The 14420-nt window shown below is 43.6% G+C and overlaps 1 protein-coding gene across 1 annotated transcript in view; it reads right to left on the bottom strand.

Moving 5' to 3' along the window:
* The window catches only part of lrp2b (low density lipoprotein receptor-related protein 2b), a 37794-nt gene that overhangs the window by 10958 nt on the left and 12416 nt on the right, over positions 1-14420 (bottom strand). Inside the window, exons 23-56 of the mRNA XM_087793208.1 lie at positions 13814-13936; positions 13549-13665; positions 13090-13467; positions 12716-12964; positions 11973-12181; positions 11715-11899; positions 11320-11548; positions 11061-11238; positions 10821-10949; positions 10582-10748; positions 10315-10458; positions 9632-9741; positions 9357-9534; positions 9080-9293; positions 8742-8978; positions 8481-8672; positions 7941-8413; positions 6877-7324; positions 6644-6809; positions 6415-6573; positions 6043-6332; positions 5769-5972; positions 5448-5690; positions 5218-5343; positions 5027-5146; positions 4150-4281; positions 3853-4054; positions 3411-3706; positions 2614-3130; positions 1886-2041; positions 834-1004; positions 538-761; positions 295-472; positions 6-202 (exon numbers count right to left, since the gene is read on the bottom strand). Of these exons, the coding sequence (XP_087649334.1) occupies positions 6-202; positions 295-472; positions 538-761; positions 834-1004; positions 1886-2041; positions 2614-3130; positions 3411-3706; positions 3853-4054; positions 4150-4281; positions 5027-5146; positions 5218-5343; positions 5448-5690; positions 5769-5972; positions 6043-6332; positions 6415-6573; positions 6644-6809; positions 6877-7324; positions 7941-8413; positions 8481-8672; positions 8742-8978; positions 9080-9293; positions 9357-9534; positions 9632-9741; positions 10315-10458; positions 10582-10748; positions 10821-10949; positions 11061-11238; positions 11320-11548; positions 11715-11899; positions 11973-12181; positions 12716-12964; positions 13090-13467; positions 13549-13665; positions 13814-13936 (7341 nt within the window). The remainder of the gene's footprint in view (positions 1-5; positions 203-294; positions 473-537; positions 762-833; positions 1005-1885; positions 2042-2613; positions 3131-3410; positions 3707-3852; positions 4055-4149; positions 4282-5026; positions 5147-5217; positions 5344-5447; positions 5691-5768; positions 5973-6042; positions 6333-6414; positions 6574-6643; positions 6810-6876; positions 7325-7940; positions 8414-8480; positions 8673-8741; positions 8979-9079; positions 9294-9356; positions 9535-9631; positions 9742-10314; positions 10459-10581; positions 10749-10820; positions 10950-11060; positions 11239-11319; positions 11549-11714; positions 11900-11972; positions 12182-12715; positions 12965-13089; positions 13468-13548; positions 13666-13813; positions 13937-14420) is intronic.

Here is a 14420-nt window from a genome sequence, read left to right as displayed (position 1 = left end):
CGTACTGCAAAGTGCCGCATCCTCATCCGAACCGTCGGGACAGTCCGAGTGTCCGTCGCAGAGGAAGCCGGGATGAGTACAGTTGCGATCTTGACACTGGAACTGGCCGACGGTGCAGACCCGAGGCGGACACGTTTCAGGTTCATCCGAGTCATCTCCACAGTCCGATTGACCGTCACACTTCCACCATATTGGGACGCATCTGGTTGTAGTCAACAAGGGTCAGACACATCTTTCATTTACACCAGTAAACATCTTCAAAAGAGCGAGAACTAAACTGAACCGAACACTGACTTCTCGTTGTCCCCGCAGCGAAACTGTGTGCTGGAACAGTCTGCAACGCACTGGATCTTGAACCCAACTGCCAGACCTATAAAGTTATCGGGACATTCACAGGTGGCGCCCTTCCCGCCCGGAGCGATGAGACACAGATGACTGCAGGTCAGATGGTGTGAGGAACACGGGTTCTCGCCTGCAGAGCACAACATTACTCCTCAGTTTTTGTCCCAGAACGAGAGAAGATTGTTTTGACCGTACTTCGGGGTTGTCTATAGGGGTGGTAGACATGGATATCGTAGGGTCGGTGTGTGTTGTTGCCCATCACGGTTCTCCCTTCACCGCTGTACTTGTGAGCCTTTTCGACAGTGTGTGTGTTCCAGTCGGTCCAGTACAGCCAATCCTCGAACAAGGAAACGGCGAACACATGTGGAAGTGAACCGGCTATGGCCCGGTGACGGTTCTGTCCGTCCATGTCTGCAAAACTAAGACGCCCGTTTGTTACGATAATATCACACGCAGACGCAGATTTAAGACCTGTGTATGATCCGACTCACTCCATAAAGCTGAGGTGAGAATCAGCGAAGAAAATCCTGTTAGTTGTGTAGTCGATGGTCAGAGCATTGGGCCACTCCAGTTTGGTCGTGATGATCGCTGTCACGTTGGTTCCGTCCATGCCAGCTCTGCCGATGTAAGGCACGTCACCCCAGTCGGTCCAGTACAGCCATCTGCAGCCGGACAAGAACTTCTTTACACAACTTACATAACGTGTGTCAAACTCATGGCCTGTGGCCAAATTGGGCCCATCGGGTCATTTTATGTGGCCTAGTAGAGTAATGTTCACGATGATATCTGGACAAATAAAGTGTCAGCAATAAATATAATCCAAGGAATATCTCTTATGGATTTTAAAAATTATATTGAAATTGAGGTTGATGGGAATTTGATACTTCCTGTCAAAGACAGTTTGGTAAATTTAGAATTTGTTTGGCCCAGGACCATGAGTGCTAAAAGATTTTGGTCCCTTCCCTTGTGTGAGTTTGATACCTTACATTACCTAAAATTCTAACTTAAAGTTCAACTAATGTGTTGATTTAAGTGTGTCTTAAATGGATCTTGAACCTCTATTGTATCATCTGTATATTTCGATATGATTAGAAAATGGTCTTAAGCCCCGCCCACTGAAAACACTTTGTATTTCTGGATATTAACTCCTGTTTACCATAACCACGCCCACTCTGCTATGATTGGTCAAGTATCGAGGTTTTTCACAGCACATCATCAATCCCGGGAATGCTCCACCTCCAAGAGACTTATTGTATAAACAAAGCGGGTATGATTACAGCTGGCTGGAGGAGGAGTGAAGCCCATAGTTACGTCATAATGGACTCTGCTCTCATAACCTCTCGTTCGCCCAGATTTCAGGCTTTAAGTAATTACTTTAAAACATCATCTTGATGAGAGACTTACTGCATCTTGGATAGGAATTACATTACGTTAAATCTTTACATTAAGTCCAAATTTAAAATAGAAAGGACATTCATTTGTAATTTTTAAGTTTATTATGGCTCTTCTATTTTGCCGATCTAAACGTATTGTGTCTCCTTACCCATATTTAGGGTTGACAGCTGCTGCACGAGGCCGACTGATGGTGTAGGTCTTGTTTCCACTTGTGAACGTGTCCGTCAGCAGCTTCCTCTTATAACGTCCATCCAGCTCCATCACATGAACGGCACTGTAGTAACCATCGGTCCAGTACATCTTCCTACAGAAGAGAAAAGAATATTTAAGCTGCCAAACATATCCAGTTCTGGAAGTCTGCCTAATTATGAAAAACTACTTAAAATGAGTATAACTGGGGAGAAAATAACTGTCATTTTAGATAGATCATAGATCATTTTAGAGAGAATGAAAACACTCTAATATAAACACATTTTTTCTTTAACAAGGCTTAGATGGTAAACAATTTATAAAATAATAATTCAAAGTTCACAGTTATGTTTGGTACAAGTCCAATAGCAAGGAATGGTAATAACCCCAACAGACATAAATTATATGTTTATTTAGCATATTGGTGTCATTTTCAGGGTGTCCCCTGCCTCTCGCCTGAAGCAGTTGAGATAGGCTCCAGCCCCCAGATGTGACCCCCCATAAGGGAACAAGCGGCACGGAAAATGAATAAATGAATGAATACAATGTATTAATTGAATGATTTTTGAGGAATTTAGGAATTAACTCTTTATTAATGAACTCTTTTGTATATATAATTGTCCACTTTTCTTGCTCTTTATTCCCTTAAATTATATTATTCTACATGAACAAAGCTGAGGACTTTACCTTCCAACCCAGTCAACAGCCATGCCCTCTAATCCAATCGCTCCACTGTCCACGAGTGTTTCTCTCTCGGTGCCGTCGAATTTCATCCTTTCGATCCTTCCCGTTCCTGCATCGAACCAATAGAGTCTTTTCTCGTAGTCGTCGAAATCTAACGCCACCACGTTGGACAGGCCCTGCAGTGGGATGCTCAGCTGGGATCCATCAATGGTCAGATTGCGGATGTAGTATCTGTTTGTGTACAACAAGTACGGGGCGATCCCGCTGTTCTGGCGACAGGAGCGACCGTCGGCTTCTCGGATGTAACCGGGGGCACACTTGCAGTAGTACGAGCCCACGCTGTTTTCACAGATCTGGCTGCAGACCCCTGGCATGCTGGCACACTCGTCCACGTCCTCGCAGGCTTTACCGTCCGGCATCAGCTTGTAACCGGGGTTGCAGGAGCAGTAGTAGCCGGTAAGCGTGTCGGTGCACACCTGAGCGCACTTGTGCACTGAAGGGGTGCGGCATTCGTTGACGCCTTGATGAAAGAAATCGATCGATCATGTTAGAAAACCTACACCAGGTTTGGGCAATTGCATTTCCTCAGGGGCCACATTCATTTTCTTTTCTAAATATCTCAATAAAGGTCTCAAAAGAAATATTCACAAAGACAAAAAAACTCAAAGGGGGAAATTGTCTGAAAGAACTTTATATTTACTGTTAATAAATAAAAAAATAATAATAATCTCTGGCCTCACGAGAGACACGTAATTACAGATCTTTTTACGCAGTCTAGAAAAAAAGGTCTCTGGACTCACCACAGCCTTTTTCATCGCTGTTATCCGTGCAGTCTTTTTGACCATTGCACACTTTGCTGGCGTCTATGCACTGGCCTGACGTGCACATGTACTGCTGAGGGGCGCATGTCGGCTGTGGTGTGGAGCACAGGCTGTCCGCCTCATCAGAACCGTCCATGCAGTCATTTTCCCCGTCACAGGTGAAGGAAGCGTAGATGCATGCGCCGTTGCCACAAGTGAACTGGTTGCCGGTGCAGGTTGGATAAGTACATCCCAGCTCATCGCTGCCATCCCCGCAATCATTGACACGGTCACAGCTGGAAGAAAGAAATATTAATATCTTCTTTATGTTGCAATAATATAGAATCTTGACATCTTCCTCACGTTTAGGACTAAAATTCACTTTTTATATGTGTGTCTTACACATCTATAAACGTACCACACTCCACCTCAAAACACTTACTGAAATGGTAAGAAGATGCATCGACCGTTGGAACAAGCAAACTCGTTCATGTGGCAGGTTCGGTTGGGGCAGTTCTGAAGCTCATCGGCTGCATTGGCACAATCTTTATCCCCGTCACACACATATGATAAGGGCAGACAGCGTGGGTTACCCGGGTACCACGTAGGACAGGTGAATTGATTTGAACTACACGTTCTGTCGCCTGAGATTGACAAAGAAAACATTTTGACACGTGAAAATCCACTTCAGTCATCACATTCGATTCGGATACATTTGCTTATTATTTATATAGCTCACCACACTGTAATTCTGGCGCTTCATCACTATTGTCCCAGCAGTCATTGTTTCCATCACAGACCAGGGAAGAAGGGATGCAGTTGCCGTCCGTGCAGGTGAAATCGTCAGGATTACATGTCTGCACAATATCCTCTGAACAGAGTTCAATCAAAGTTAGAACTGCAAAATATTTGCTCTTAGTAGAATAAGACTTAATGAGAAATTAAAAAGAACTGTTTACAAATCAAATGCATATTTTAAAAATATCATATGTTGACCTTGTTATGATCAGGTAATCATGTTTCTAATTTAGACTGAAAGCTCCTACAGCTTAAGGAAAGTTCAATTCAAGACTTTTAAAGAATGTCTAATACAATTAAATTTATTTTAAGACCAACTGGACAATCAACCAAAATGTGAAAGTTTAAAAAAAAACATTGATTATTGATTTGATAAAAGTTTGTGGCTCAAAATAATCTGTGCCTTGTACTGTTTTACTGTACTGCTCTTAACTGTGAATTAAAAAAAAGGTTGGACAATCTTGTTGAATTTACACTTTCCTATATTGGACCAAGCATAGGTCTCTTTTCAAATTCCCATGATTGGAGAGTTAAAATGAATTAAAAGTGGGGAAAAAATTGTGATCTCGAAAAGTGTTGATCATTTTAATCTTAGGGTAAAATGGTATTTCATGATGGTATTTCACGAGTTGCTCAAATATATATTATATATTATATTATAAACCTGGTCTCCTGTCATTGAGCTGAAAGCTAAAAACTGTTTATGCAGTTAAATGAGGAAAAAAAAGATTGAGTAGGTTTGGATGAATAATCTTACAATACCAGAATAATATATCAAAAGTAAACAACCAAAATCAACATTCCATAAATGTGCTTACGACAAGACGGGGGTTCATCTGTTCCATCCTTGCAGTCCTGAAATGAGTCGCACACCCACGTGGCAGGAATGCATTTGCTCCCATCACAACGGAACTGGTCAGGAGCACATGTTCGACCGGCTGTTGTGCAGAAACGTGTTACATCTCAGACTAACTTTACAAAAAGTTGCTCTGATGAAAAGGTATTTTACCACAGAAGAGAGGATTTTCATCGCTGTTGTCTCCACAGTTGTTGTAACCGTCACACAGATTCCGTGGGTAAATGCAGATGTTTGTATTTTCACATTTCGACTGACCTTGTGGACAGATCCTGTCGGCTGCAAATAAAAACATCATTAACAGCAAAACATGATGAAGTGTAAAAAAAAAAAAAAACACTCATGCTCAACAAGACTTTAGGAAGTGTATATTAAATACTCACGGCAGTCAATTTCATCTGAGGTGGCGTTGTCCCGACAGTCGTTGTAGCCATCACAGACAAAAGCAGCGTTGATGCAGCGACCGCTGCCGCAGGTAAATTCTGTGGAGGGGTTACAGGTGGGGAAGGGACAGTCCCTCTCGTCGCTGTTGTCACCGCAGTCGTCTGTGTAGTCGCAGGTGTAGCCGAGTGGAATGCAGCGGCCGTTATCGCAGGTGAAATCGATGGCTGAGCATGTGTGGAAGGCTGCAATCCAGCAAAGTCAAGTCATTCGATTCTTGAAAGTCTTCAATTAAAAATCTTGCAAGATCTTAAAGTTCTCACCGCAAACTATCTCCCGCTCATCAGAATTGTCCCTGCAGTCATCATACCCGTCACACTTCCATCGAGGTGTGATGCAGTTTCCATTTAGACATGTAAACTGCTCTGGCTGACAACGTTTCCCAGTGTCTTGAATACAGTCTTTACCGTTATTAGCCAGGTACCAGTTCCCCTGATGCGGACACTGACATTCTGGACCCACTGGACCTAGATAGGTAGTGGAGGAAGGTGAGAGGACTTCATGTCATGAACAAGCAAAACCTACTCAAACCCTTACCAGGCACACAGACATGGCTGCAGCCTCCGTTGAACTGCTGACATGGACTCGAGCACAGTTCCTGCTTTGATGCAGCATAGACATGGATGTCATTTGGTCTGTACTGAAGGTCTTGAGCTAACACAGCGAAACCAGAGCCATCATCTTTCCCAGCTCTGAAGACACCTCTCTCGGTCCAGTCGGTCCAGAAGATGTCCTGTTTGAAGACTGTCATTGCAAAGGGGTATTGGACGCCCTGTATAATGACTTGTCTGTTTTGACCCGTCAGTGTTGACCGTTCGATTTTGTCCCTGAGGAAAAAATCTGTTGTTAGAAGCCTGCAGCAGGTTTGGATTGAGGAATAAATAAGGGGGGGTAAAAAATCAAACATACAATGAGGCATCGGCCCAGTACAACATCCTCTCCTCGAAGTCTATGGTCAGGCCATTTGGTGTTGTCAAGCTGGTGTTGATGATAGGAGTGCGGAAGTTTCCGCCCAATGTTGCTCTTTCAATCTTAGCAGGGCCACCCCAGTCTGTCCAGTAGAGGTAACTGATATAAAATAAAGCGTAAGTATATATCCATTGAATTTGTATGCCAGATTTGCAGGAACAGGGTCTACCCATAGCAGGGATCCACAACGATGCCTCTTGGGCGATTGGCGTGGGCAATGATGGAACGATTCATCCCATTCAACCCTATGGATTGAACATTCCTGCTGTAGTAGTCACTGAAATAGAGACGCTTGTTGACCCAGTCATAAGCAAGACCCTCTGGGTCATCGAGGTCTGAACAAGAAAAAAGAGGGAAGGTTAATGACTTAAAATAGGAAGAAGCATAAAAGCTATCACTCACTCGCGGTGATGATGACAGGGGGACTTGGGATAGTTGTCGTTGAGATGTATCCAATCCTGCTTCGTCCTATACCAAGGTACTGCGTGAAAAATACCCGCTTCTCCCTGAAGTCGTAATCCAGGGCCAGCAGGTTGTACCCTAAGTTAACGGTTGGAAATGGAGTGCTGTGGTCCTGGGGGTCTAGTCTCATGCTGTTCAGGGTGTAGTCAGTGGTGAAAACTAAGAACTCATCCAGCCCATAACCACAAGAGACTCCATTACTCAGAAGTGACCCATGTGCACAGGCACATTTTGGTTCTTCTTGGCCGGGCATGGCAAAACAAAACTGCTGGCAGCGGCCATTATCCTCATGGCATGGATTGAAGCCCACCTGGTTGGCAGAGGTTGGCTGGATGTGGGGATCGAATACAGAGACATCCATCAGTCCTCCAAGATTGTCTCGAATTACCTGGAAAACAACAATAAATAAAACATCAAACACAATGATGGGAAAGTCCTTTAGCTAAAGTATGTTTATCAAGTTTATGTAACCACACATATTAATTGTCACATTCCCTTCCTCTGGCTTTTATTTTGTACAGACTTTTCCTGGGTTTCATTTGTTCTCGCTGCTCTCTTTGACAGTCTGTGAGTGCGGTGCTTGGCAAGATCCAGGGTTATCGACTATCCGGCCAATCAGCGTTGCTGCATGAAGAGTCTGCTCCTGGCCTGAGTTCACGTCTTCTCTGGACCATCGGTAAACCTCTCAGTAGTTCGCCTGAACCTACTTTGCATCTTGGATCTTAATCTCCTGACTGTTTTTTTTTTCCTGTCAGTGCTTTGTGTTCCTTTGGTGAGTTCTAGATTTAATTTTTGTGTTTTTGTTGTGGATCTCGCACCTTGCAGCCATGCCACGTTTTGTGCGTTTATTTAACTGTATTTTAAAAATCCCTGCCTGGTAACCTATATCCTCCGCTTCCAGGAGTTTTTTCCTACCACTGCTTATATGAAAGACCCCGACCTTGAGCAATACCAACTCATTCAAGTGGTTGTGTTGTGTTTGGGAAGGATGATATATATCTTACCTCTGGCTGATTGGTGTTGTCTGGTTGTTTACTTGCTTGGAAAAGTTTCCCAAGCTTGCTATCCACCCAGAGCATATAGTTCCCAAATATTGCGAGCCCAGTTGGAGATGGATATCGACTTCCAAAGCGAATGATCTCTCGCATTGTTCCATCCGCAGCCATGCGAGAGATCATATCCAGGACATCGTCTGTCCAGTAAAGAAAGTCATTGGTGTAATCGACGGTCAACCCACGGGGCGAAGCCAGGCTTGCTGAAGCCAGCACAGTGCGATTAGAGCCGTCCATCAAAGCTCTTTCAATCTTAGGCGTTTGACCACCATCCACCCAGAAGATATAGCGAAGCTTTGGGCTGACTGCTAAATCGCGAGGCTGATCCTGTGAGGTCTTGAACAGAACCATTCTGAGGGAGGTATTTATGGAGAGAACTTCCATGAAGGTCTCACTTTCAAAAGCATTGCTGAAGTACAGGTTGCCTGCGGAGGAAACAGATCTTTGACTTCAAACATGATTTTAAAAGCTAAAATGGGAAATGATACTAACCCGAAATCCAATCTACAGCAATTCCTTGGATGCCTCTCCGGCCGACACCTGTAGTGACCACAGCTCGGTAATGACCACCATCTGTTTTAGAGCTAAAGATGCCCCTGTACGTTGTTGAGGTACTGTTGTCAGTCCAGTAAACAAAGCCTGATGCAACATGGAGGTCGAGTTTGTTTTTAATGGAATATGAGGCTGAGGAGGGAAAAACAATGTGAGGAGATTTCTGTGGCTTGAAAAACCCACTTGAATTTTCAAACTTACTGCCACCAATGGGCACCATGGCCTCCGAGTGGTCCGAGCTGTTTATGTGAAAGCCACGAATATGCTTCTGTGTTGAAACAATGGCGAAGGACTCATATTGTTGACATGTGGTACCGTCCTGAGAAGGGTAGAACCCTGTGGTGCAGGCACAGCTCTTTTTATTATCTGGTTTTGGTAGACAGAGGTGCGGACAGCCTCCATTATTGGAGCTGCAGGCGTTACTTGTTCCTGCCGAGTCTGAGAATATAAAACGAAAATATTATCAAATGCATACAGTGAGTCTATCCCACCGTGGTTTTGTTTTCACACAAATAAACAGAGAAAAACGTGACTCGTACTGTCTCTGGCGTGAACCTTGAGTGCCCTGAGTCCAGACATTCCACTCCTCATCACAACCATGTTTGCACCAGAGTTCTTGTCCACCCTCTCGATCACCTCTAAATCCAGGTCAGTGTAATAGAGGTGATCCTGGTAGATACTCAGCCCCCAAGGATGAGACAGACCACTGACCACTGTCATGCGGCTGACGCCATCCATTGTGCCGCTTTCAATCTGAAAACAAGCAACAACGTCATCCAAAGACTTTAGTCATTCAGAATAATCCCACGTTCTTACCACCCCAGTGCCCGCCACACCCCAATAGAGTTTACTGGTGGAAATATCAGCAGCTAGGAATCCGATGTTAGCCAAGTTTCCAGTGTAGAGGTTTCTGAGATTGCTGCCGTCCATATCGGCGCTTGCAACCTTTGGAGGAACGCCATTGTCCGAACCTTTGTCCGTCCAGAACAGTTTCCTTGAGAAATGTGATCAATTATATTTAGCACAAAATATAACATAATACGTTTAAAATCTTAACAATTGAGGGAAAAGAAAATCAAATGTATATTTACCCTCTTGCTGGATCCACAGCGATTCCAATAGGCTCTCCTGTTCCCTCTGGTTTACCAGTGGATACGATGAGGGTTTTCCTGTAATGTTCCTCGCCATCCACTCGTATCACCTGGTGTAAAAAAAAATTCAGAGTTTAATGGGTTTCTAATATTAACTGTCATGGTCCCCCCACTTCTAATTCATTTTGATAGTGAACGTCCAGGTTTTGTTTCTGCTTAAAAAGACAGTTTGTGGTCTGACCTTTTTTCTGCCCCAGCGGACGAGCCTTGGTTTTAATACCTTAAAACTTCATTCTATGTATTAGATTATATAGTAAAGATCATGTTGTACGGCACTGACTGTACATAACGAAATGTTAATACTTTCAAAACCTGCGACAAGTCAGCAAAACTCTGTTATTGGATTTCTTGACTGTGAGTGAATTGTTCTGTCAATGTGTCCCTCTGAAAAAAAAATCCATTTATAGATACATTTGTTTTCTAATGGGCTTCGGGGGGCTGGAGCCAGCTACTTGGAGTGAGAGTTGAGGGGAGCCCTGGACATGTCACATTTATAGACACCCATCAACTAACCTCGTCCTACCTACTATTCTCTGAAGTTCACACTTAACACAAAATGGAATTGTAATGTTTAAAAAAGCATGTTTCCATTTGTGTGTATTCAATGTAATAACACAACTTGCCTCTATGGCTTTAGCAGTAGGGTTGGTGTAAAACATGACCCGGCCAATCCAATCAAAAGCCAGACCAGATGGTGTACCCAACAAAGCCGCTGGAACGAATTCAGACCTGTTGGTGCCGCTGGTCTTTACGCGCCATATAGATCCCTGGTATGGATAGAAGAGAAACATGTACAGTGATACAACAAACTACTCAGAACAAAATCAACCGAACATTATGATCGACACACTGATGAATATCTTCCTGATATAAATGTACTGTTTACTTACTGTGCTCTGCACCCAATAGACAAATTGCTCCTGGTCATCAAAGTCAATGTCTCGACCCAGGCTGATGCCCGACACGGGAGCCATGGCATTGTTGGAGGGGTCGGCTGGGTCAAGAGGCATTCCAAATATCACAGAATCTCTCACCACCATCAAGAACGGAGTCTCATCTGTAAAGAGCATCATAACAGACAGACATGTAGAAAAAGGGGCAACAGGGTATATAAGATCTAAAAATAGACCTTTGATGCAGGTGCGTTTGTCTGCGTCAAGCTTCCAACCGGACTGACAGTGGCAGGTGTAGTATCGCGGCCTGAGGTTTGACAGTAGGCACAGCTGAGTGCACAAATGCTCCCTGCACGGGTTGATGGCTGAAACAGTCAAAACAATTAGTTTACCAGCTTATAGCGGATCATGTATTGGTCTAATTAAAAATCCATCATCAAGATCATGTCCTGTTGAGTGATCAGAATGCTCATCACCTGCTGGTTGTTTCACAGGATGGTCCATGACTATTCCCATTGGCTGATAAACACTGGTCATCAGAACTGTAATGTTGCGTCCGTGGAACTTGTTTGTCCGCATTACTTTGCTGGTGTAGCGTTCCGACCAGTAGATGTGGTCCTCAAAGATTGTCATACCGTGCGGGTGTTGAAGTACCTGATGGGGTTCGAGATGGTTTCACCAATCAAGTTCCAGGTATATATAAACTTCAATTTCAATTTAAAAAGACTCTCTCACCATGTCACTCGCCATGACCTGCTGACGGTTATTCCCTTCATAGTCGCAGTAGTCGATATATTTCAGGTAAGCGTCAGAAAAGTACAGCCTGCGTGTTGTGTAGTCCAGTGCCAGACCACTGGGCCAGTACAGCTTTGTGCTGACGATGACCCTTCTCGTGGAGCCATCCATGGCTGCACTTTCGATCCTCGGGTTCTGACCCCAGTCTGACCAGAACATCAGGTATGTGCTATAATGATGCAGATATTCATTAGTATGTTTCTTAAGAAGAAGAGAGTTAAGATGCTGCCATGTTGGTTGTAAAGTATTAAAGTATTTTTTTGATTGCAAAAATGGGTTGAATGAAAACCTCAGTTGCACAAAACGTATGTAAATGTATTGTCGAGTCTACTTACTAATTGCGTGGATCCAAAACCAGTCCTCTTGGACTAGTGACATTTTTGGACAGGAGAACTTTCCGGAACTTTCCATCCATAGTTGAAACCTCAATATTCTCCATGACAGAGTCGGTCCAATAAATGTTTCGAGCAACCCAGTCAACTGCTATACTCTCAGGCACCAGCAGGCCAGTGGAGAAAACCTTGATCATAAAGAATGTATGGTGTCAAAATAACTTTTAAGTTAAAACTTTTACGAGCCTCTAGGTTTCTAACCTCTTTTCTGTCAGTTCCATTCTGGAAGGAACTCCAAATCTTCTTTTGAGAGGCATCGGCCCAGAAGATCCTGGAAGTTGTTCGGTCAAAGTCAACCGAAACGATGCTGGAACCACTGACGACTGGACGGACCCGAGGTGGCTTGGTGTTGATTTCGTTCGCAAGGATCTGGCTACGCTTAGAAACCAACAGTACGGCAGCAAGAGGGTCTAAAAAAATTAAAATGTTTAGGTTCCGCTGATACAATTCTTTACATACTCATTTATTACATGATAGAGACAGTTGTTTGTGTTTGGACATTTTTCTTTTAATTAAATTCATACTGCATTGCTTAGGATTGTCTTTGTTTATAAATGTTTCTTATCATATTGTCAAATTATTTTCAAATCTGTATTTGAAGGTTAGGTTTTTTCTTTTGTCTTCACTTATTTTTTATAAAAAACAAAACAATATATTTATTTTTCGCCAATGTAGTGATAATGTGATATTGAAGTCAATAAGATAGATCTGATCACACTGTGGCTCATTTTTAACTGGTCAGATGCAACTTGAATTATCCCTTAAATTACAAAATCATTGACTAGAGATTGTAAATACACTGATTGAAACAAGCTAGATATGTAAACAATTTCCCCAAAAAAATCTCCAGAGGGATCAATAAAGTTTCATTTATCCATCCATCCATCTAATATGTATTTTAATAGAATATTTTAACAATAGTTTAACAATAGTTTGTTGTTCACCTGTAGCTTTGCATGTGCGACCGTCAGGCTCCAGCTGGTAACCATGCGAGCAGTGGCACCTGAAGCCTCCACGTTCGTTGTAGCACTGCTGGCTGCAGAAACCAGGAATCAGACACTCGTTGATGTCGTCACAAGTTTTGGAGTCATTGAGAAGCTGAAATCCAGAGGGACATGTGCACTGAGCCCCAAAAGGCCCCTGGATACAATCGTTACTGCAGCCGCCATTGTTGAGCCCACAGTCGTCTTCGTCTACATGAAATGAAGTTTGATCATTCATTTGTACATGTTTTAGGTTCTGACCCAAACTGGTAGCTTCGTAGGTGGTTCTGGGGTCATAATGTTTTTTTAATATTCAACGTGCTCATTCAACTTACTGCAGATGGGAGACTCGTCGGCTCCGTTTGGACAGTCTCTCGCACCATCACAGACTTTGCTCAGATCAATGCAAACCTGATCAGTGGGACAAAGCCACTGACCCACGGGGCAACTAAATGGAGGGGTCGGGCAGTTCTGCTCATCACTCATGTCCCGGCAGTCGTTTTCGCCGTCGCACAACCAGCTGTTTGGGATGCACATTTTATTGCTGCACTGAAAATAGTTTGCTCTGCAGGTCACGGTCGGGCAGGAGTTGTGTTCATCGGAACCGTCCTCACAGTCCGGATGTCCATCGCATTCCCACTCATCTGGTACGCACAGTCCGTCGGTCTGACACTGAAACTCGTCGTTGTGGCACAAGCCTGGACCTCTAGTGGCTGAATGAGGGGAACACAATTCAAATCTTAAAAGTTGAAAGCAAAACAATAATGATTGGGAGCAGAAGAATGTTTACATACGGCAGTTCCTTTCGTCTGAGTGATCCCTGCAGTCAAAGACTCCGTCACACTTGTAATATGAGTTGACACACTGGTCCCCACTAGCACAGGCAAACTCATGGGAGGCACAGTTAATCTCTGGAAACAGTGGTGAGAAAAAGAAAAAAAAGTCATCGATTTTCTCCCCGGAAAAACACAGTTACCTTGGAGAACATGCCTGCCACAAGTATATTTAAATTTCTAAGGTAATAATATGACTCCTGAGAAGTTCTCAAGATTTATTTACCACAATTTTTCTCGTCAGATCCGTCCAAACAGTCCTGGTCTCCGTCACACACGTAGGAGTTGTAGATGCAGCGGTGGTCAGGGCACAGGAAGTAGGAGGGCGGGCATGTGGTGATGGTGGAGTCTGTCAATCAAATATAATCCTAAGAAAGTCTATTGACATGATCTTCTAGGACTCAATCCAGGGCCAAGATCTTCAGCAGTAAGTCTTGGTTCAAACTAAATCTTTCTGGTTCACCAAACAGGAAGTAAGAGTCTGATTTAACACATGTATTTACATTCTTTAAGGCTCAAATGATCTTAATAATTTAATAAAATAATCACCTCCAGTTGATTCAGAACTCTGCAGCGAGAATTCTAACCCCCTCAAGTAGAAGAACTCACATTTCTCCGATCCTTAAAACTCTTCACTGGCTTCCAGTTTCTTTCAGGATCAACTTCAAAATTCTGGTTCTTACTTTCAGAGCTATTCATGGTCAGACTCCTCCTTACATCACTGATCTGATCCAGCCTTACACCCCAGCTCGGGCTCTGAGATCTGTGGATCAGAATCTACTGATGGTTCCTCGCACACGGCTCAGGACCAGAGGAGAGAAATCTTTTCAGGC

Source organism: Callionymus lyra, chromosome 6 (assembly GCF_982586985.1).
Source record: "Callionymus lyra chromosome 6, fCalLyr1.hap1.1, whole genome shotgun sequence".
NCBI classification, from domain to species: Eukaryota; Metazoa; Chordata; class Actinopteri; order Syngnathiformes; family Callionymidae; genus Callionymus; species Callionymus lyra.
The sequence above is the reverse complement of the archived record's forward strand: the minus strand, read 5'-3'. Positions and strand labels throughout refer to the sequence as shown.